General features: G+C 39.7%; 1 protein-coding gene across 1 annotated transcript in view; it reads right to left on the bottom strand.

The window, feature by feature from the left end:
• The window catches only part of RNF180 (ring finger protein 180), a 79207-nt gene extending 63835 nt beyond the window's left edge, over nucleotides 1-15372 (bottom strand). Inside the window, exons 1-4 of the mRNA XM_072859494.1 lie at nucleotides 15291-15372; nucleotides 10069-10204; nucleotides 7636-7731; nucleotides 1312-2262 (exon numbers count right to left, since the gene is read on the bottom strand). Of these exons, the coding sequence (XP_072715595.1) occupies nucleotides 1312-2262; nucleotides 7636-7731; nucleotides 10069-10170 (1149 nt within the window). The 5' untranslated portion in view covers nucleotides 10171-10204; nucleotides 15291-15372. The remainder of the gene's footprint in view (nucleotides 1-1311; nucleotides 2263-7635; nucleotides 7732-10068; nucleotides 10205-15290) is intronic.
• Nucleotides 15373-23558: the final 8186 nt, after the last annotated feature.

The raw sequence follows: 23558 nt of genomic DNA, 5'->3' as shown, positions 1-23558 counted from the left end.
AGACAGACTCTATGTATCTCTCTCTCAATCCTGAATTCACTGCTCTGCTTTAATTCTGTACTATATTCTAAAGGCTCTGTTGATTGTTTGTAGGAAAGAGCTCGAAGTCATTGGTGCCGGAGTGGAGTGGAACTGTATGAAGACAGCAGAATATTAAGGGTGAAAATCATTTAGGTACAAAGGACTAACGGAAGATCCATATATGAACTACTGGTCCTATATATCCTATTGCTTTAAATTCAAACCAATGAAAATGATTGAATATCTACCCTAAGCATAGTCAATTCAAATAAGCTTAGTATTTCTCAATAAGGCATAAATATTAAGTTAGACTTGACTACTATAAAATGTAAAGCAATCACATAAAAAAAAATCTGTGAAATAAGGTTTACATGAGCTTTATATGTCACTACACTTCATCTATGGAATATTCTAAGATTATCACAATGACATACCTCGCTGAAGCAGGAATCATTTCTTGAGTACTACTACTCTGATGAGAGTTAGTATGTTTGCTCTTGGTGGTCACACAGTATTTTGTAGCAGGAATTTTATGATCAGAAATTTTCTTTTAAAGGCATACATATCATTAGTCTTTCTACTGAATTTCAGAGCAAACAAAAACTGTGTTATTCATTTTAAGATAATATTCCTGGTCTTTCTCCCCTCCTGCCACCCAACACTGCATGACCATCTATGGTCTTTAATTCTGTTCTGCTTTAGCTGGTTTGAAGAAGAAAATCATGGTTGTATAATTGATAAGAATATGTAACATTGCTGTTAGATTTGTAGACAAAATATTTACCCACTAAAGACTAATATTATGAATAGCAACAATCAATTATTTACTCAAAGAAAAATATTAGTGTTACAATAAATAATAAATACAAACATCTTTGAAAACATAGTTTTTTCTTAACTGTAAAGTTAACTCAAAATTCCATTACTTAAAAGTTAGGAAATCCTGAAATGCTATAGTTTCTCATTTAGAAGATTTGAACGTTTAGTTTTCCTTTAATCACACTGATTAAATTTTACTGTGTTTTTCCTCACTTCAAATTTATTATTACATCACAAACCAATAAGAAGGCCAAGAGCAACTAGTTATATATACCCACCAAGGTTTGATTTTAGATGGAAAAAAATGTAGATGTAGGAAGAGGTCATAAATCCTTGCTTGCAGGATACCTGACTCTAGAGAGTACCATGTTAAACCAGTATTAAGAGACAGCATCAAAAAAAGTCAGAATGATTTATAAAAGCAAGCCAAACTTTACAAAAAACCTAGCATAATTAAATTTAAACACCTACTTGCTTCTGTAGCCACCGTTCTCGCCTTCTTTGTTTTCTCCTCAAGCTTTTCAACTTGTTTCTTTCTCTCTTATTCAGCTTTTGGTTGAAGGAAATACTCACAGGCTGCACAAGACCAACAGGTGTGGTGTATTGTTCCTCTTCTACAGCACTTGTAGGTGAAGAAAGGTTCATCACAAAAGGTGACCCATCAGCAGTGGCACTCCCAGAAGATTGTCCAGTAGCTTCAAAATCACACTCACTTTCTGTTTCTCTATGTAGTATTGTGGTAAAGGAAGTAACTTGAAACCTTTTTTGTAGTTTGTCAGCATTGGAACTATATAGGTCCTGAAAAGAACTACCATCTTCCCTATTGGACTCTAATTGCAAGCTACTTTGTGTGTAAACAGGTGGATTTTCATTTTGGCCATGGTAAATTGTTCCCATACTCCAAGTTTCACATAACGCAGGTGACAAAACAAGTCTCTCTCTGATATTTAAATCCAAACTACGTGATCTTCTGTGAAAAGGTTTTACAGTGCATGCATCATTCATAGGATAGGATGCAGAAAGATTTATTTTCTGATTTAATGCCTTTAAGGGAAGTTTTTTACTTTTCATCTCAAATCTGGGAGCTCTTACTTCTAGACAAAGTGCTTCTGTTAATCTTCCAGTACCATCATTACTTCTGGCCATGTACAAAAGACCTTGATTTTTGATTTCCAAAGTTGCAGTTACCACTTCATGGCAAGTATCTTTGCTAAAACCAGACTGAATTTTGAGGAGAGGTAAGTGTTTTCCTGATGATTTTGCCAATGTAACAGAGAAAGCTGGCTGATAGTCAGTCCGACTTTTGCAGAAATGTATATTTACTAACTGTCCACAGGAACATTTTGTGTTGCAAACAAAGTTAAAGCCCCCTAAGCAGGCCTCACAGAACGGGCAGTGCAGTTTTCCAATTGTCCCCTGTGCCTATTGACAAGAAAAGAAAAAAAAACACCCAACACATTCATTGTAAATAAATTACTAAGAAATCATTACTAGAGTTACTTTTCTCCTTTTATAAAAGGGTTTACTTTTTGTTTTTCAAACACAATGAAAGAGACTTCACAGCAGAAAGAAAATCCACCATAAATAATGTTCTGGTCAAAATTCTGCTTGCTGCAGTGATAACGGGTTCTAAGAAATCTAGAACACACATTTCAAAATGTAGGGACTTTGAAATATGTTTAAAATAGAATAATGCCGCAATACTAATGAAAACATTAGATCCTTTAAAGCAGTGAAATCAATTTACCATGTTAATCTGGAATTGGCAAGCACAGTTTCTCAGCTGAATCTTCTGAGTGCTGATACATTTCTTGAATACTAAGTACAGTGGAAGGAGATTTCTTACAAAGAGAATATAGCTTTTTACTTTGCTTACCCCACGAAAGCTTGAAATGGTACTTGTATTTTGGTGTATGTAGTATTACATCATAATCTGTGTGCAGCTACCATGACAAGTCTTTAATACTCTATCTATAAGGAGACAGTTATTTCCATTATTTCTAATTCTATGAATTTCATTTCAATTCTAAAGGCACTTTTTCAAAAGAAAATAGGTATCAAAGATCTATAAAATCCTACATATTTGCACAACTATTAGTATTTTTAGTAAATACTACATCTGTCAGCAGAAACATTTTTGAGGATTAAAGTTACGCAAGTGTTTGTAGGATCAAAGCCCAGATGAGAAACAACATTATCAACCCCAGTCACACATTCCTGACTAGTATGCCAAAAGTGGGGTTGAGCCATGAATACAGAAGCTGCCCAACATTTCTAATTAAAGCATTGCTTACAGTTGCAAATGCTTTCAAGGTAGTTTGGGAAGATGATTCCATGACTGATGCTTGTCTAATTGAAAGCTTCCGAAAGCTTCAGTAATATCAATTTTGCAGTTTCAGAAAAAAAAATTGTGCGGAAAAAAGGTTATTTTTCACACGCAATGCTAGAAAAAGTTCTGGAAACACTTCTTTGAGAAACTTCTTCCTGCCTTGTGGGTTAAAACCTCAAAATTTCACAAAGTATCAAAGATGTGCCCTTCATTGCACCTAAGAGAATCTGTTTAAATCTGGACATGTTTTTAACTTAGAGAAAAAAATCTCACTGTACATATGCCCAAAGGCTTTCAAATCCCTGAAAATTCCTTGAACATGCACAGCGTCTCTCATTTTATAAAGCTGACCAACGTGTGCATATGCCATTCCAAAAGAAGAATTAAGCTGTTTCAGAGATTTACTACAAGTCTCCCACACTCCACTTCCCACATGCCATGGGCTAGGCACTAAAATTCAGGGAAAAGCACTTTGTAGTGCCTTTAGTGAGTCCTCTGGCACTCAGGCACTATGGAATAGTAACATGGATCTCCAAATGGAGAGGAGTGATTCATGAAGGGCAGGAAAGAAGGCTAGGAGCCTGGCAAAAATAGGAATGCAAGAAAGAGTAAGGCAGAAAAAGGACATTTCTATGTCCTGTGTGCACAGAGACTGGGAGATGAGGTGCAGTACAAGGGAGTCTGGGACTGATTTAGCATGAGTTTGGCAATGGATTATGGAAGCATTGCCTCAGTAATAGAAGTAACAGCCTACTAGTGGAGGAGGTGGTAGGGGGAAAATCAGCAAGATTTGAAAAGGAACTGAGGGTACACAGATTTAATGATAGAATGCATAAAGACGAAAACTGGGAAGCGTTAGCCAAAGAAGCTAAAGCAAGTGATGAGTGATGGGGAGAGAAAATGCAGGTCAATAAAGGTCACTAGCAGCACTAGCTAGATATTTATAATTATTGGAGATTATCTATACACTAATGTGAGCATGAAACCCAATGAAACTGGTTAAGAACAGGGACAGATGGCAAAAAAGAACTGGCTGGGAAACAGTGGGTTTTTATAGCCTGCAAATAGACTTTGTGCTTATGTAAAATGATTTAGCCTTTGATTCAGGAGTCATACAGGAGAAAATAACACATGATCATAAAATTATTCAGAGCCCAGGAGGATCTGGGGATAAGCCAGAATTGTTTAAAAAACACCACATTTATCCATAAACCCACAGGGTCTTTCCAGAGAAGTCAAAATTGAATGAGGTAAGAGTTCCCAGGATATTAAAGGACAAAATGAACACTAAGATATTGAAGGTGTTCATACAGAATTACATTCTTTGCCTCTGCCACCAAAGGAGCATTGCTCCTCTGCAATCTTGAGCAAATATGTTAAGCCTTTTCTGAGCAGGCTGTAGGTTTTCTATTTCCCACATCTCCAACCTGACCCTCTAGGCTTTCAAATGCAGAAGGCTGGCCCTTTACAGCTAAAGGTGAAAAGAATAATATTAGTATCAATATTGAATCCAATTTTACTGAAATAATATAACATGCAATGTACTGTAAAAAACTGCATCCTTATGATCAGGCATTCAAGATTAGGCAATTCTGTAAAGTGGGGAAATACCGCATCATCCCTAATTTTCACCCACTGCCCCCAAGATTAATGTTTCTGAAACAGATACACTATTCTGTCATGCACTATTGAAGAGATCATTAATTTTAAAAAGAGTTTAATTAATGTTTAACAAAACAAAACATAGAGCAAAACAATGAAGGAAGATGAAACAAATTTTCTTTATTTTTGAATGCTTAGTTTTACACTCATAACAATTTTTTCTTTGTGTATCATTTTCAGGGCGGATTTGTGTGCTGGTTTTGGCTGGGATAGGGTTACTTTTCTTCATAGAAGCTAGTATGAGGCTATGTTTTGGATTTGTGCTGAAAACAGTGTAGATAATACAGGGATGGTTTTGTTACTGCTGAGCAGTGCTTACACAGAGTCAAGGCCTTTTCTACTTGTCCTAGATACTTGCCCATGCTATTCCACACACCCTGCCACTCACAGCTATCCAGATTTGGTGCAGATCTCTGGATGATATTCTTAAATTGCTTATTAACCTTAGACAAAACCGAAACAATATTCCCAAGCAGTACCAACAGAAGTATCTTAACTACCCAAGGATGTTCAAGATACTGAAAAGTTATTGTAAGGAAGGAGGAAACATCATAGAAGAAGGTAGCCAAGGTGCCATTCTGTATTTCCTCCATAAAAAACCTCTCAGAGGAAGAAGTATAATTGATAATTGTCTCCACGAGGTGGTACCCGAAGTACAGTAATGGCTTCAGCACAAAACCCAAATACCAGATTAAGCACCAGGTCACTGTTTTAATAACAAATCTCCCAGGCAAAACATTACTAATCACTGCAGAGCACAGCAAACTGCAAAAACTAACCCAAATCTTTAACATGTACAGCAAAAAATGAGCATGGTGCAGGTCGGATAAACCAATGTCAACAACAGATGAATCAATATCGTGACCTGCAACTACTAACAGAACTAAATTAATTAGTATGCTCTGGTTAATCTGTTATTATCTGAAACCCCCACGTTTCCCCACTTTGTGCCCCATGTTGGGTGCCAAAAAGGACTGTTGTGGTTTAGTTGGCAACTAAGCACCACACAGCCACTTGCTCACCCTCATCCCCCAGTGGGATGGGGAGAGAATCAGAAGAGCAAAGGTAAGAAAACTCGTGGGTTGAGATAAGAACAGTTTAATATTGGGGGGAGGGCGGATAAATTGTAATGAAAAGTACAAGACAGCAAGAGAGGAACAAAACCCAGGGGAAAAAAAAAGTGATGCACCCGCTCACCACCCACCGACTGATGCCCAGCCAGTCCCCAAGCAGTGATCGCTGCCTCCCAGCCAGCTCCCCCCAGTTTCTATACTGAGCATGACGTCATATGGTATGGAACAGCCCTTTGGCCAGTTTGGATCAACTCTCCTGGCTGTGCCCCCTCCCAGCTTCCTGAGCACCTGGCAGAGCATGGGAAGCTGAAAAGTCCTTGACCAGTGTGAACACCACTTAGCAACGGCCAAAACATCAGCGTGGTATCACTATTATTCTCATACTAAATCCAAAACACAGCACTATACCAGCTACTAGGAAGAAAATTAACTCTATCCCAGCTGAAACCAGGACACAGCTTCTCACCCCACCCCACCAGTGAGGAGGCTGGGGTGCACAAGAAGTTGAGAGGGGACACAGCTGGGACAGCTGACCCCAACTGACCAAAGGGATATTCCATACCATATGACACCATGCTCAGCATATAAAGCGGGGGAAGAAGAAGGGAAGGGGGCGACATTCAGAGTGATGGCGTTTGTCTTCCAAAGTAACCGTTACGTGTGATGGAGCCCTGCTTTCCTGAAGATGGCTGAACACCTGCCTGCCCATGGGAAGTAGTCAATGAATTCCTTGTTTTGCTTTGCTTGTGTGCGCAGCTTTTGCTTTCCCTATCAAACTGTCTTTATCTCAACCCATGAGTTTTCTCACTTTTACCCTTCCAATTCTCTCCCCCATCCCACCGGGGGGGGAGTGAGCGAGCGGCTGTGTGGGGCTTAGTTGCCGGCTGGGGTTAAACCACAACAATCTTCTTAGAGCAGAAGTTCCTTGCAATATAGTAAAGCTTAAATGCTGAAGTCTAAGCACAAAGGAATGCAGATATCATTTGCCTCTCAAAATCAAAGACTCATCAGAGATAAACTGTAGGGCAAAAGAAAATCACTGTTTTTGCTTATTATATCTATGCAACAACATTAACTTCTAGACCTAAAATAACTTAAAGAAAATACTCAGCTGAAGCAATCAGTACAACAGGAAAGTTATGAGATGGTTTGTAATTTCAAATGGGCAGTTAAAACTCAAAAGCAGTGACAGTGGCTTGTCATCAGACCTTTGAATTTGCAGGAAGGTAACTACTTTCTATTCATATGACATAATAGCACATTAAATACAAAAGACATCATATTCCAACAAGTGACCTCTTAACAAAACCCCCAGTCCATTTTTACAAAGAAACATGCTTCTTACTGTCACTGTCAACATATGTTAGTACTGCAAGATACAATGATCAAGACAAACCAAAACCCAAAGCCTAGACAATTAATATAATTTTAAGCATTGACCAAATATGCAGAGGTGCCCAAGACAGTTATTTGGACAAACATAAACGCATTCATCTATAAATGGGCAGGAACAGAATTTATCATGTGTAGGTTTTGTGCATACATAAACAAACATTTAAGAGGGAAAAAAGCCTCTGTAAATGGTAATGATACAAGTTACTGAGAAAAATTCCCTCAGTTATAAGGTCTCTCTAATATACATGGACCTTGGCAGAAAAGCGCCCTTGAAATTTGTTCCCCTTACTTATTTCACATTTTGAATGATAAAGATGCAAGCAAAAAAAGATCTACCTTTTCAATGACACATTTCACCCACTCTGGAATGGCTTCTAAGTTCACATGCCATATGTTGCAAGACTCCTGAGCAGCAGCTGAAGGTTGTGAAGTCTGTTAAAAAAAGAATTATTGTATTGATATTCAACATCCATGTAAGCTTTTTTGTTTGAATATAGTCAGAAGTCAGCTTCCCAAATTCAGTAAATATTTTATTAACCAATGATAAAACTCAAAGATGTTGGTACATGCTTTAAGCTAAAAATCAGGTAGATGCTGTCAATAATTCTCTGTTTCTGAATCTAAGGACATTGGACAGACTCCACTGTGGAGACGGAGGCATTTGGAGGTGGTTTTGTTTTGTTTACAAGAGCAGAAAGTATGCAATTGCTGATCTTCCAAGAATATTTGGAAATTGATTTCAGAAGCGCTATCAGCTGGCACAATTTTCCAGTAAAGACAGGAAAATTTAAGTTCTAATTTATATGAAGGTTGTGGTCAGTACTGCACAACTATGCCACAAATAGTTTTAAATTCATTTTCTAATGCTTGTTAGAAAAACTAGCAGAGAAACCAGGGGCTCTTAGCAACTTTTGAGTTTTTACTGCAATGATGTGACCAACTGAAGAGAAAATAAAATCTAAAAAACTGAGGCATTTCACTAACTGATACTAAAATAAAAACCATTGCCTAACTACCTTTTAGCACAGAAATGATACAAATGTAATTAAATCTTTTAATATGGTTTAGAATGTCAGTAAAGTTATAAAGATGGCTAAAAACATAAGGAAACTCTGATGAGTGTAAAGTCTTAAAATCAGTTATTAAAATTTGTAAATATGGAAAATCACTGACTCATGTTATGAAACTCATGGGAATAAGAATTTTATTATGCTGAAAATTGAAAGTGGGGCTATACACAGAAGACAGAAGCTTTTAGAAATTCTCCGAGTAATGACAGCAGACAGATAGATCTGTTTGCCATGTCTATGCTATCATCTTCCTCCTATCTGTGGAGAATACCTCAACTTCAACTTGGATATAATTCCTGTACTTGGATATAATAACTGTACTTCAACTTGGATATAATTCTGATTTAAAGTGTTTATACTGCATTCGTAACTTCGACATTTGGTTTTAAGATTTTTTTCTAAGACTTTTCTCTTTTACTCATATTTCAGCTATGTCTGACTGAAGGTCCAAAATTCATCAGGGAAAGCTGACATACTGAAAACATTACTCTTCGCATCATAGTACAATCTTTGCCTCCCAATGTCTCAGGAAGTAGTGTTAAATTACATTTTTTTATCTGCTATCTACATAATTAGAGAAGGAGCTACTTCAGTCTCGTGCACAATGATGGTAGATCTCCACTAGCAATTAAAAGCTCCACCATGGGGCATGGACAAAGATACCTCCTTCTTTTCACTACATTTTTTCCATGAAAGGAGTTGAAATTTCCCCGCACACACCTCCAAAAAATGCTTCAAACCATTCACAAAATAAAAACTCCTCAAGTATAAAGCATGAAAAATATTCCAGAACCTCAAGCTCTGTAAGCAGAGTGATTAAAATGGGGTTTATTAATAATACTAATTATATCAGGATCTTAAAAATTAGTAACTTTGTTTCTATCTCTATTGGTTATACCCTTCTCCAGTGCCAAAAAGAATGTTATTGCATTTCTAGTGTGTTAATAGAAAAGTTCAACACCTTCCCTTCTATTTGCTTTTTCACTTTGATTCAAGATCATAGGATGTAAGCACAGTCTTCTTGGCATATTTGGAAAGACTCTAACTCTTTATGACTATTAACTGCCATTATAAAGCAGCAGGAAATCCTCTGTCATTGTTTTATTCCATATGATTATTTTTCTGTCTATTTTAATAAAGATGATGCAAATTACTAAGTGGTATTTTAGCCTAGCAGGGCATCCGCCCCTCCCCCTCAGGGCAGGCTAATCTTCTGAAATATTTTTGTGCACAGACTATCTCCCACTTCTTCAAAACGAAGAGCAAAAGTTTCTGATGTAGGAATATTTGACACACAGTTAACCACCACACTGGAAATTAGTATCAGTATTTAAAACACACCTTAGAAACAAAAAGTTCTCTGTTAAGATGTATTAAAACAAAAAATGACTGCATTAAACCTGTCAAAAACAGAACCCATTTTTATATGAAAAACGGTAACACTATATACCCTACACAAGCTAGTAGTCAAATGTATCATGAATACCAGCCCTCATGTCACAGAACATAAAGGTGATCACTGCCTACTCGGCTTCACTAGCGTTACTGCTTACATTACACTCTATGGAACTGTCCATATTTTAGTACTTATCTCCACAGAAGATTAATTACTAAGTGAGGGCAAGTCTAATACTTCTCCCTTATTTAAAACCAATGGCGTTGGAAAAAGTTACAAACTCCCTCCAGATGCTACACTTACTTCAGATGGTTCTTTTCCATGACATTTTGCAAGGCAAACAGAATTTGCTATATATTTCCTACATCTCCAGCAACGCAGAACATCAGCCTCTTGGTTACTCATTTCAGCCTGCGATTCTTCAGCTGTCTATGTCTATCTGTAAAGACCACAAAACATACAATTCAGTCACCTGTTGAAACCACACATGCTTTCCTCTCACAACCCAGAAGTTTATCAGTAGTGTCTTCACTACAGAGGAGGCTAATACTTTATTTACAAACATTCTCTGATCTTGTATAGCATGCCACCTAAACATTTTAATAGCAAAGCAAAACAGTTGTTTTTATTTCCAGGTTGCATACAGAACTAGAAAGCAACAACAACAAAATAAATAAAAAAAAATAAACCAACTTCCTCAATGTTTAGACAAGAGAACTCCAGTTTTCCCAGAATATGTTCATAGAAATAAGTCTTTGTTATCCTACACATTAAATACACACACACACATATATGCGATGCCACATTTCAAAAAGGAATGTGGACATAAACCAGAGAAGACAAAGACTGTTTTCTCAATATGCCCCTGGAGGCTTGCTCCCTTAAATTATTTTGTGTGGCAGGATCAGTACTACTGGTGCAACAGAGCTTTTCACAGACTTGAATTGATCTCCTTGTAAATCAGAGACCTAAATTAAGACAACCAGAAGGACAAGACAAATATTTTTCTCTCTTTGTGCCTTGTTGTGTTCTGATGTCTTTCTGGTCTTCTTTAATCTGTTTCCAAAGCCTTCCCTTTTCACCATGTTTTCTCCAAAGGTCCTCCAACTCTTCTTTCTACCTGCTTCTGTTTTTACTCCCTTGTGCTAGCTACATGAAAAAAATAAGAAAATGTTTTACGTTTACACACTCAACTCAAGCACTACAATAGGGTTATGCCTATTCACAGTGCTAAAGTGCACAGCGCTTACTGACAGGGAAGCTGGGGCATAATACTTAAAACCAGTATCAAAAGAATCTCTGTTCTTCTACAGTCCAAACATCTGATTTTGCCATTATTTCAATAATTTAACTTTTATTTAGTTTTCACTAACTAAAGAAACTCTGATGTCCTCAGTATAGGCCCTCTGAAGAGCAGTTTGGCTGATTGAGCCATACAGACTTTTGCATTTTCCCCATTTTCCCCATTTCTACCTCTCCCTTTTCTGCCTTTTTTTCTGAATTAATCAAAGACAAGAAACACACCCACACAGAGGTTATTCGTCATTTTTCATTTATATCTGAGGTTTTCTTTCAGTAGATTTCCTACTTTTTCTACATACGTAAAGACTTTGAAATACAGTTTGACAAGGAAGAACAGAAACAATGTGTGCATACATCAGACTCCTAGCTTAAGTGTACATGCTGCTTGTAACAACCAGATCCATGCTAAGCTTAGAAAGTGAAATTAAGGCAAACATTAAATCTTTTCTTGCAGTGTCACAATAAATTAAAATGAGGTTTTGTTAAGATCCCATTAACGTACTTTAACTTAAGTTAAGATGGCCTAGCAAAAGATCATGCAAGAGACACTTACAGAAGAGGCAGAATTTACACTGGAAACCTGTCTTGTTTATGACGAAAATGCGATGATTTGAACGCGTAAACTTAAGCAGAATCTCTCTCAAGTTTTTATTAACGTCACAATGTTAGTGCTGCTACTTTCTGTACCAGACACATTTTGAAAGTGGAATGTGTAAAAATGCTGGACGTCTTTATGAATGACTTTTTTTTTCTTAAAAAAAAAGTAAATTCAGGCTCTGAAAGATTTTTACAAGCAGTGTGTATCACTTGCTGTGATAAATGCAGCATTAGACTTCACATATTACTATATATTATAGTAAGCTGAAGTGTTCTTCTGGCCTAGCAGAATTTAAAAAGGAAAAATTCCCTTAGGTCTATTAAAATTCTGCATGTATGTGCCTTTTGCAGCTCTTACAGAGGACAGAAGAAACGCTACAAATGCACACTTAACACATTGCAGAGGTTTCTACATGTATCATGTTAGAAAACAGCAAATGAGACATTTCTGACTTCTCGCATCAGCATTCATTTTTATTTTGATTTGCACATAACTTCAACTGGAACTCAAATAAAAGCATACAAACACAGGATTTTGAAGTGTTTTTATAGTTAAATGCAGTTTAACTATAGTGTTCTGGATATATTTTAATAAGTTTTTATTTGTCTTGCTTTGCATCTAAAACTATTAAAAGGCATCTTGTTCTCACCTTGCTTTGTCTTTCAGCAAAAAATGCCAACATAAAGATAAAAGACTCCAATTTGGCACTCAGAAACTAGATAGTGTCACTCTCAGTGGGCCTTTTCAGCTTGGCACTGGGCCATGTTTGTTATGGCTGTACTGCTTTCAGATCAGTTGCTTTGTGTGAGCTCATGTTTGCCTCCAAAATAGCATGTAGACATATCTGAGTGTTAAAAAGCCTTTGCTCCTCTGTGGCTCTTGTTTTACGTCCTTCAAAGGTTTTTCTACGATTCAGTCCCAGACAAGCCAGGAGCAGAGGGTCCTACGACTTCCTTCCCCAGTCAGAGTCTCAGTTCCCTTTCTAGAAAACCATTTGTCTAACCTTCTCTTATAGACCTTTGACAGAGATTTCACAGCCTTCCCAAACTATTTAATTACCTTATCTTCTATTATTTTAACTTTTCCCCTAACATTTAACCTGAATTTTCTTCAATTTCCCTTACTCACTGTGAATACAGAGAACAAAACAGCTCCTTTTCTTCCGTGCAAGAACACTTTACAACTTTAAACTCTTATTATATATTAGCTCCCTTTCAAACTTGTCTTTGGGCTAAATAAATCCAGTTCTTTCCCTCTTTCCTCACAGATCATGCTTCCTTGACCTCCAATTGTCACTGCTATTTTGTGAACTCTTTCAAATGGGTCAGCTATCCTTGCACAGCAGTGTTCAAATCTGGATGCAGAACTCAAAATGAAGTTTTACCAGCACTGAGTAGACTAGACATATTATATATATTTTCAAGGGAAAAAAGGAATGAAGAATGCCTTACTAGCGTGGAAACTAACACAAAATTCACTAGATCTATTTGAAAATTCTGTTTCTTACATCTATAGGTGCAGGAAACACAGGAGGATTAAATAACAACTCCCCAGCAGCAAACAATTTTAAAGTAATTTCAGCATGAGATCCTTAAGATTTTCAGATTCATACATGCTCATCAATATGTTAAGGGAAGAGCAAATAGGAATTTTATTTTTTCCCCTCCTCACACTCTGTCTGGAAAACCTATGAACTACCACATAAAGCTAGTGGAACTATTTACAAAGAAAACAACAAAAAATAGGTGAAGGATCAAGCAGCAGACACAGCAGCCAGAGAAAAAGTACAGAGCAGATCAGCTTCCTGTTTATTCATCACTCCTTGAATGGGACTTTCCCTTCTAGCATCCTCTCACTAGTAGGAAGTCCCCTTTGATACTTGTATCTAAGTTTCTTATACAATCTAAATTGTATAATGTATTAAGCTTTGGCCATTTCTTCTTCAAAAAGATTGCTAGAAAACATGAAGTAAAACCACAAGAAAAAATTCTCAAATGTTCAAAGTGAAGAACCAAACACAAAAACTTAAATTTCTGTTGAAATCCTGGTCTAGAATTTCTTTCAACTAGCTTGCCCCTCATCCACAAATGCATAAAAATAACAAAATGCGTACAGCAGGACAAGTGGTTCTCAGTGCCTTTTTGTTCAAAAGTCACCTGTGATCCCTTTAGAACACTGCAGCCATGAAGATTACAATAATAATTAGGTTGCAGCAAGAAATTAGGGCACAGAAACTTGAGCATTAGTTACCAGGAGTCTTGAAAATATATTAGATGAGTGGCAGCTTTCAAGGAGGATGCCAGATCCAACAAGCTTGTCCTAGCCAACAAGTGTCCATACCAGAAGTTCCTGCTCCCAGAAAGGGAGGAACTGACACTTTGCTGGACGGAGAAACAATCATGGAAGGCATTCAGTTACACATAAAAACTTGCTGCTAGCTTCTAATCTCCAAAGCGTTTCTGCTTAAAGAGACACTTTTAAAAGCATACTTAACCAGTGCTTTTCAATGAAGTAGCACTTAGATGGGAAGCCAGAAAAGAAAGTCTAAAGAACTGCCTCCAGGCTGCCAGAGAAGCAAAGCAGCAAGATGCATGAAGAACTGTGCCATCTGCTCCTGTGCCAGCTCCTGCTCAATTATGAACTGTTCTACCAGTTCAGCTACCGTGTGATCAGCATCCATATCATGGACCACTGGTCGATGAGAGAGGGTGGCCAGTGTGTGATACTCTTTCTCTCGCAGCAAGAGTAGCCCATGTAATTAAAACGCAGTTAACATAAAAATGGGAAAGAATGTTACTTGCAATGCATTACTTAACTTGCTAGAAAATCCTACTGCGCGATGCTGAAGTCAACAGGTCTACCAAATACAGCAAGAGAACGTGGTGTTTAAAACGCTTTGACAGGGAACAGACCTAACAGGTCAATGGAAAACCACAGATCAGCGCGTAATCTCTTTCTTGCATGAGATCCCGCAGATCAGTACTGCCTGTTTCACGCTCTTGCATGTACAAACATTAGCTTTTGCACAAAATAAAGGACTAAACAAACATGAATACGGTGCCCACGTCCCAGCGCAACACGAGCTCCTGACCGCAAGTCATCAGGCAGCCAGCCGCAGCAGCTGCCCCCGGCCGCCCCCGCCGGGGCCCGGACACCTCCTGCCGCAGGGCAGCGGCGCCGCTGCGAGCCCGCTCGGCGGCCGGGCACCGACCGCCTCCTGGCCGCGTCTCCGGCTGGGCGGGAGGGGGGCCGCGGCAGGCCCGGCAGCCGCCCCCAGAGCGGCGCAGGGAGGGCTGGGCTGGCGGCCCCGCGCTGCCCCCCGCACGCCGGTGGGCTCCCGGGGCGATTCGGGTGCTGACAGCCGGCGGCGGCGGCACCGCTAAGTTAACTCTGAGAAGTCGGGGCTGTCGCCGCCGCGCTTCGGCGCCCCCTCAGGCAGGCGCTGAGCTCTCCTCGGGACGGGCAGCCCCGCCGCCTCCCCGGCTCCAGGCAGGTGTCCGCACCTCAGCGCTCACCCCGCGCCCCCAGCGCCCCGCTGCCCGGCGACCCCCAGCCCAGGCCCCGGCTCGGCCCAACGGGCGGCGGCGGCGCCTCCCTGCGCCCCCCCCGGCCCCGCTCAGCTTACCGCGCCGCGCTGTGCGAGGCTGAGAGGAGGAGGCGACGCCACTGGGGCGAGCGGGCGGGCGGGGAAGGGGCTGCGCAGCAGCAGCTGCTCCTGCGAACGGGAAGAGACGGGAGACAAACGGCGGCGGAAAGCGCTCCGCTAGCGCGGCGCCTGCCCGGCCCGGCCGGCCGTGGAAGTCACCCTGGGGCAGGCCAGTCCTCTCAGGCGGCTGCTGCGTCGTCCCCGCGGGAGGCCGGGCCCATCGCCGGCTGCGGGGCCAGCCCTGCTGTCGCCGAGGAAGAGGGCAGCGGCCGCGCCAGCCGGCGCCGTGCCGAGGCCTGAGGGTGGCACGTCCTCCCGTCTCCTGACTGGCAGAGATGGAGCCGGGGTGGGGTCAGCCCCGGCGGCAGTCGGTGACAAGGGTGAAGAAGCGCGGTAGTGAATTACGGGGAACTGAATGAAAACTTTTCAGTAAAAATTGGAACAAAAAAATACGTTCCTCCAGGCCCGAGGAGCAAGCCCTGACCCAGAGCGCTTACAGGCAAAGAGCAGGGCCGGGGACTTCACTGACAAGTGCCAGCAAGCAATCACATACTGGGCAGGGTGTCATCAGTAGCCCCTGACTATTTTAATAGGCACCAAGAGCAAAGAGGAAGCTTTAAATGAAATATTGGGGGAAAAAATTATGTAAACTTGTGAACTTTTGTAGGGAATTGCTGCAAATCATGCAGGGCTGCACGGGAGAAAAGGCAGGCATACCGCTCTGAAGACTGCGGGCAACGGAGAGCAGAGAGCAGCATCACGGGCCCCTCGCTGGTGAGCGTCTGTACCTCGGTAGTGAATAAGAGCTGGCAATCTAGATGGGCTGTGTGTCCGCCTCAGTAGTGTTTTGGCCTTTTGTGATGATACTCTGACTTGATCAGGAGCTAACGTGCTCGTAGCTGACTATCTGCTCCACTTCAATAGTTGCTCCACTTCAAACACAGGAAGGGACCAGAGTTATTAAAGCTGTTTGAATGTAAGAAAGGCTGGAAGATTGCTGAGGAAAGAAATTTAGAGTCTGCTCACTTTTTGGCCTGTGGAGGTGATTTGAAACACTGAAACCTGCATTTCCCTGTTTCTCGTACATTTATGATATCTAATTTCTGTGATTTTTCTTGCATATCAATGTGCATTCCCTGTAGGTCAAGACAAGGTTTTGTTATCAGGTAGCTATTTTGGATGACGCAGGACTCGCCATAAGATTTGGGCTCTCACTAGTGATTTGATCACTAGGGCGGCTAATGGATATTGCTTGTGCTGGGGCTTTGGGATACATAACAGCCTGGTGCAGAAGTTAATTCCAAGGCAGAATATATATGAAGTGCTTTTTACTGGGACAGCCCCTCGAGTCTATGGTGAGCAGTCCAAGGATCAGTGCCAAACTGAAACATGGTGAATCAGAAACCAGAAAGTATCTTTGACTTGCTATTCTGAGACAAGTATGATATAGCAGGAAGACTATATTGAAGGCTGTATGCAGTGCATCAGTGAACACTGAAACACACTGCAGTGGTGTAGTGATTTGTGTATAGACAGTGGCATAGATGTTTTCATGTCCATGGCACATGGATAGTATATCCAGTTCACAGGTGCTCTATGAACACTTTCAACAAGTGGTGGTGTATTCCAATAGCCACAGCAGGGACGCGTCGTTTTCCTTGCCAATAGCGTTGATGAAGCTGGAAAAAGTAATCTTTAGCTGCCTAGGAAAATGGATGACCTGACTTTCATTTCTGTAGAGTTCCTTTCTTTACCAAAATACATCTTCTCCAATAGAATAAATTACATTTTCTCCAGATATTCAATAGTGCACTAATGACGACCCTAAGCATTAACCCAGTTCCGTAATCCGTGGTCTTTTAACCCATTAGCCTGTCCCCATCAGCTAGGGTCATGTGCAAGACTTGCATATCTATTATTTGATCGTCTCTGCTGGAGGAAAGTATCTTAGGAAAAAGCCAGAGAGGGAGCATTAGGAGAAATGAATGAAGAAATGGAAGCTGTAGGGTAGAACTTTCAGGACTTGATACCGAGCACAGGAGAAAATGTATTGTTGCCATTACCTGTTTTTTTTCTAAGCAGCTTGCATACTTGAACAGCATTGTATTAGGAGGAGCCCAATGAACAACACTGGCCTGTTTCACCCTTCACTATAAGATTCATTGTTGGAAAAACTTCAGTAACTCTAGGCATTACAATAACCATAAAGCATAACATTTCACTGTATGGAGAGTATAATCCTTTTGCATTTTATTGTCCTTTCAGAAATACACCCTGATTTTCAATTTAAATTATCATTGAAGAGTTTTTCCTATTTGTTGTGGTTTAACCTGACAGGCAGCTAAACACCACACAGCCATTCGCTCACTCCCCTCCAGTGGGATGGGGGAGAGAATCAGAAAAAATATAAAACTCGTGGGTTGAGATAACATCAGTTTAATAGGACAGAAAAGGAAGGGAAAATAATAATAATGATAAAAGAATATACAAAACAAGTGATGCACAATGCAGTTGCTCACCACCCACTGACTGATGCCCAGCCAGTTCCTGAGAAGCAGCTGTGCCTCCCTGGTCAACTCACCCTAGTTTTTTTGTTCAGCATGATGTCATATGGTATGGAATATCCCTTTGGCCAGTTTGGGTCAGCTGCCCTGGCTGTGTCCCCTCTCAGCTTCTTGTACACCTCCAACCTCCTTGGTGGCAAGGCAGTGTGAGAAGCTGAAAAGTCCTTGACTTAGTATAAACACTGCTCAGCAACAACTAAAACATCAGTCTGTTATCAAAATTATTCTCATCCTAAACCCAAAACACAACACTATACCAGATACTGGGAAGAAAATTAACTCTCCCAGCTGAAACCAGGACACTATTACAAAGTCAGCTGTAAGAAAATACCATAAGTTTGCAGACGACACCAAGTTGTGTGGGAACGTTGATCTGATTGAGGGGAGGAAGGCTCTGCAGAGGGATCTGGACAGGCTGGATGGATGGGCTGGGGCCAGTTGTGTGGGGTTCAACAAGGCTGAGTGCCAGGTCCTGCACTTGGGCCACAACAACCCCATGCAACGCTACAGGCTTGGGGAAGAGTGGCTGGAAAGCTGCCCAGCGGAAAAGGACCTGGGGGTGTTGGTTGCCAGCCGCCTGAATATGAGCCAGCAGTGTGCCCAGGTGGCCAAGAAGGCCAATGGCATCCTGGCTTGTACCAAAAATAGTGTGGCCAGCAGGACTAGGGAAGTGATTGTCCCCCTGTACTCGGCACTGGTGAGGCCACACCTCAAATACTGTGTTCACTTTTGGGCCCCTCACTACAAGAGAGACATTGAGGTGCTGGAGCGTGTCCAAAGAGGAGCAACGAAGCTGGTGAAGGGTCTAGAGCACAAGTCTGATGAGGAGCGGCTGAGGGAACTGGGGTTGTTTAGCCTGGAGAAGAGGAGGCTGAGGGGAGACCTTATTGCTCTCTACAACTACCTGAAAGGAGGTTATAGTGAGGTGGGTGTTGGTCTCTTCTCCCAGGTAACAAGTGATAGGACAAGAGGAAATGGCCTCAAGTTGTCCCAGGGGAGGTTTAGATTGGGTATTAGGAAATTTTAATTCACTGAAGGGGTTATCAAGCATTGGAACAGGCTGCCCAGGGAAGTGGTTGAGTCGCCATCCCTGGAGGTATTTAAAAGACGTTTGGATGAGGTGCTTAGGGACATGGTATAGGGGTGGTCTTGGTAGTGTTAGGTTTACAATTGGACTTGATGATCTTAAAGGTCTTTTGCAACCTATACGATTCTGTGATTCTGTGAAAATGACATTTCTTCCCCTTTCCCTTGAAGATAATAGTTTATATTTTCAGTTAAGGTTCCAAATCTGATTTGTAAAGCTCGTCATACTCCTATAAGAAATATAAAGCCTATACAGAATATCCATAAGTTAATGAATCATTTGCTTCTTTTTGCTTCCTTTTGCTTCTTTTTGAAAAACAATCAGATCAGTCTAAAATTGCTGTGTATGGTCATAGGCTGTATTAGAGCTACGAAAAACATTTTTTAAGTCACTTAGGACTAGATCTAACAAATTATTCTTAATACCGTTTTCTTAGCTTGTGGTCGCTTGTTCCCAAGAATGGATTCCAGAACTGTGTTAAACGCAGGGATCCTCTCTGTGCTTCAGAATCCTGCTGATCAAGGAATCCTGCTATCTTGAGGTAGGATAAAAGAAAACAGCATAAAGAAGACATGTTGTGCAAATGAGTAAGGTCTGTGAAGTTTACTAGATTAGTTCTATTTATCACCTGTTGGAAACTACTTCCTGGAAGTGAAAGTACTCATACAGAAAAGAGACCTAAGGTCACGTCTCTCTACAACTTGCTTATTCATCCCATATTTCCCATAACTTGGAGAACATACTAGTTACCCAGCTAAAGATAAAAGCACGTTTTCTTTTTCTCCACAGTGGCACAGCTTCGAAGAGTTTATAATCTGCAGGACTATAAGGGATGGAAGAGAACATGCCTGTGCCCAAAGAATTGTAGAACTCACATGGGAGAGGGAATTTCAGGGATCTTCAAGGACCAACTTAAGTGTTTTACACTAAGCAGACATGTAAAAATACATAATAACCCTTTGAAGAGGGTTTTGTACTATTTTATATTTAGTTTGGGTAAATAATAAGGACATTACAGTTAAGCCAGTCATTGTAAAGTTTGATCAGGACTTTTGATTAAGTTCATTCAGTTTAGATTAAATGGAAAGACAAACAAAAGTATGTCTTCAATAAAGTGCTTGACTTGAAGAGTGAGCTTAGATAAGCTAAAGAAGCTGGAGTGATAGCTCAGCCAGTGTGAACTGCTCAGGAATTTGAATGGAGAGGGTATCTGAAATTGAAGTTAAATTTATTTAAAATACCAATAATTTATATCCGAGCACAGAAAAGACTTTCAGAAATAATGCCAGACCTAAATGGATAGTTACTTAAAGAAGGATTTTAGAAATACATGACCGCCTGCAAGGAATAGAAAAGAATAGAAATGAATTTAAAAATACTGATCAGCAAATAAAGTTACTTCTTAGAATGTAGAGCAGGAATAAAAACTGTTTAAATTGAAGCTGAATTAGAACTTGCAAAGAATATTAAGAAAGAACTTTACAACCTTGGCTATTAAAGAAGTGGAAAACAAATGTGATTCAGATGAATAATGTGCAAGGTTATGCACTTGGAGACTGCCGACAAGAATTTCTGCTATCAGCTGAGGACTCATCAAATGGAAGCAATAAAGAGGAGAAGTATTGGATTATACTAACTGGTCACAGGATGTCTGTGTATTGGCAGTGTGATATAGCTCCGAAAAGGCAAATTGTGACCTGGACTGTCGGTGTATTTCCAGTACATACAGGGGAATATCAATGCTCTGGTAGTTTTTTATTTGAAATAATACAGACAGTTGAAATAATCCATTTTTTCAAGAAAGAAATCGGGGCTAGAGTAGGTACAAAGAGGTAATATAAAGATGATCAAAATGGATAGAGCCTGCCTTATGGGAAGACAGGAAGAGGTTTGCTTACTCTGTTCAGTGAAACAAATGCTGAGAAAAGTTTTTCTTGATAGGTTATCAGTGAGGAAATATAAGATTATGACAGCCTTATATAGCCTAGAAGTTGTATGTAAAAAAAGTATGTATAAATTGGCCATTAAGAAATTTAGGGTGGAAATTGAAAAGTTGTATTTGTTCCACCAGATTACTGGAACAGCTTCTTAAAAAAAGTATTGGAGAAAAACAGCAACTAACTTGAAGGTGATGTACAGCTGTAAAAGATGAAGCTTACAGCATTTGGTAGTGGGACTTGAAGATCTGGAAGGTTCTCTCTTACTACACTCCCAGCTGGTTTTTGTTGTTTTTTTTTTTTTAATCTTACACTTTCTGGGAAAATGAGATTATCCTTCGTTATTTACTACCTTGTGACTGAGTGTGTCTCTGTGTGCTTAGTCCTGATTTTCCCGTCCCATGAAAGGCACTGCTTTGTCAGTGCTTAATATGTATATAAAAACAGAATTTCCTAAGAAGTGTAAAAATATCTTTTATATCCTTCAGAAGGGAAATACAGTTTGTTTTTTTCCAATGCTGCTGTCATTCAAACACTCTGAACAGCTCTGCACAGTAATTTCTATTTGGTGAAGTTTTAGCTTTCATAAGACTCCAGCATCATCTGCTGTTTTAGCATTGTCTAAATTAAATCTTTGCAAATCTTTTTTTATCCCAGTATTATATAGTTTATGAGAGCAGCCTGAAATTAATTCCCTTTCTAGAATTATCAATTTCACTTTTTCAGTAGGAATTGGTAAAAAGCAGTTAAAGTTTCTTTCACTCATTAGTGCTAATGCCTGCATGTAACAGGCTTGTTCTCAGGCTGAAATACAAATAAATTAATTATCCTGTTGAACTGAAAATTGTTTTTAGTGTATAGGATCATGAAATCAGTTTAGCTTTTAAACAGTGTTTTTCTTTTATATAAATGTATGTATGCCTGATATATTTAATCTGATATCTTACAGATACTAAACAGAGAGGAAGTAGAGAGAATAAGCAACTTGGCTGACTGCTGAAGAAAACAATGTAATCTGTTTTTCCTTTTAGAAGACGCCTTAGGTTAAGGTATCATTCTCCTTGAGAACAGATCAAAATATTAATTTTATAAGACCTGTTTAAGTGGACATATACTGTGAACAAGGTATTTTTGCATAAATAAAGATTTACACAGATTTTGCAGTTGTATTATTTTTTTTTTAATTTTCTGTTAATGATATTCTGAACTCTGTTTAGCCGTTAAATTGCTGGAATTTATCAACTGAAAAACTTGATATATAATAAATCAATGGGCAATAAATTAATCTCTAATTTACTTTGGAGTTAGCTTGTTTATGTACATGTTCCAGTTTAAGTTATGTAATTAGAATGTTCAGTTATGAAAAACTTATTTGTCTTACACTCAGAGGCTGATGTCCTGATTCAGATATCAATCTATCTCAGTTGAGGACATAAATAACTTTAAGGTAATTTCTAGCTTTACTTTATGGAAAATTATGTTAATTACATTTCACAGTTCCTGACTTCAGAATTGTGGTCTGACAAATGCTGTGTTGTGTGTGGTATTTGCAATTTTGATGGCATAACAAAAGCAAAACAGAGGACTTTGAAGCTTTATTTTTCTAATATGATACTGTGTTCAAATACTCTTTTGCTGTAGTCAAAAGAACCTCCTACACTCATGCCTGATTATGCATAATATTTTTACTGTTACTGAAATATGATGCCTATGAATTCTCCTGCCAGATCTCACAGAGATCCAAAATTGTCTTCTTGTCATATAGTAATCTAAAATGTGTAATATAATGAGAAGCTAATAAGACAGTAAACAATGTTTTCACTTTAGTTATTTATCTGTTACCGGATTCTATATAAATTGAGTGTTACTTCACTGCTTTTGCCGTGGAAGCCCTTCTGTAATCCTTAAAGGTAAACTTTGGTTTATCCCAACAAAGGGACCTGTTAAAGTGACCATTTTGGTTGCCAAAACTAAGTAGTGATGGGCTAAAAGGAAACTCCCTGCTTCGGTGAGGTCATTCAGGGCAGCTGCATGCCTCACGGAGTCAGTGAAGAGTGAGATTCCTTAAAGGGTGGTTCTCTGTTCCAGCACTGACCAGGATGTCGCCAGAGCTAGTGAGTAAGAACGTACACTTATGTAATCACAACGATGAACTCTCTTTAGGTAGAAGCATTGATGCTACAAACTAACAGAGCGGTTGCTTTTATGGCCTTTGACATGGTTTAGTCACATCCCCACTTCAGGTATAAGTCACAGCAGGCTTAGGGACAAAGCTGTGTGCCCACAGTTTCTGAGCAAGACACTAGGCTTAAATATTTAGAAAATTTTGTAGTTCATAATTTGGACATTATAAATTGCAGGCACTTTAAGAGCTGCTTGGCCATGGAAAGCTGGTGTTCTGAGTCTTTTTTATGATTTTCATACAAGGCTTGATTGAGATACTCACACATATGTCTTCAGTGCTGCTTAAAATGCTCACGTATTTATGATACTGGCAGATATGACATGGGCCTCTGCAGCAGCAGCTGGAGGCCAGGTTCAGTACCTGAGGGCATCTCAAATGGCTCTAGAATCTTATTTACTGGCAGCTGAACAGAGTCCTAATATTCCATTGAAGTGTATCTGACATGCCCAAAAAGTAGGTGTTCTTACTTGCCCA

Source organism: Ciconia boyciana, chromosome 4 (genome assembly GCF_034638445.1).
Source record: "Ciconia boyciana chromosome 4, ASM3463844v1, whole genome shotgun sequence".
Lineage (NCBI taxonomy): Eukaryota > Metazoa > Chordata > Aves > Ciconiiformes > Ciconiidae > Ciconia > Ciconia boyciana.
Note: the sequence above shows the minus strand (reverse complement) of the source record. Positions and strands in the feature narration are given on the sequence as shown.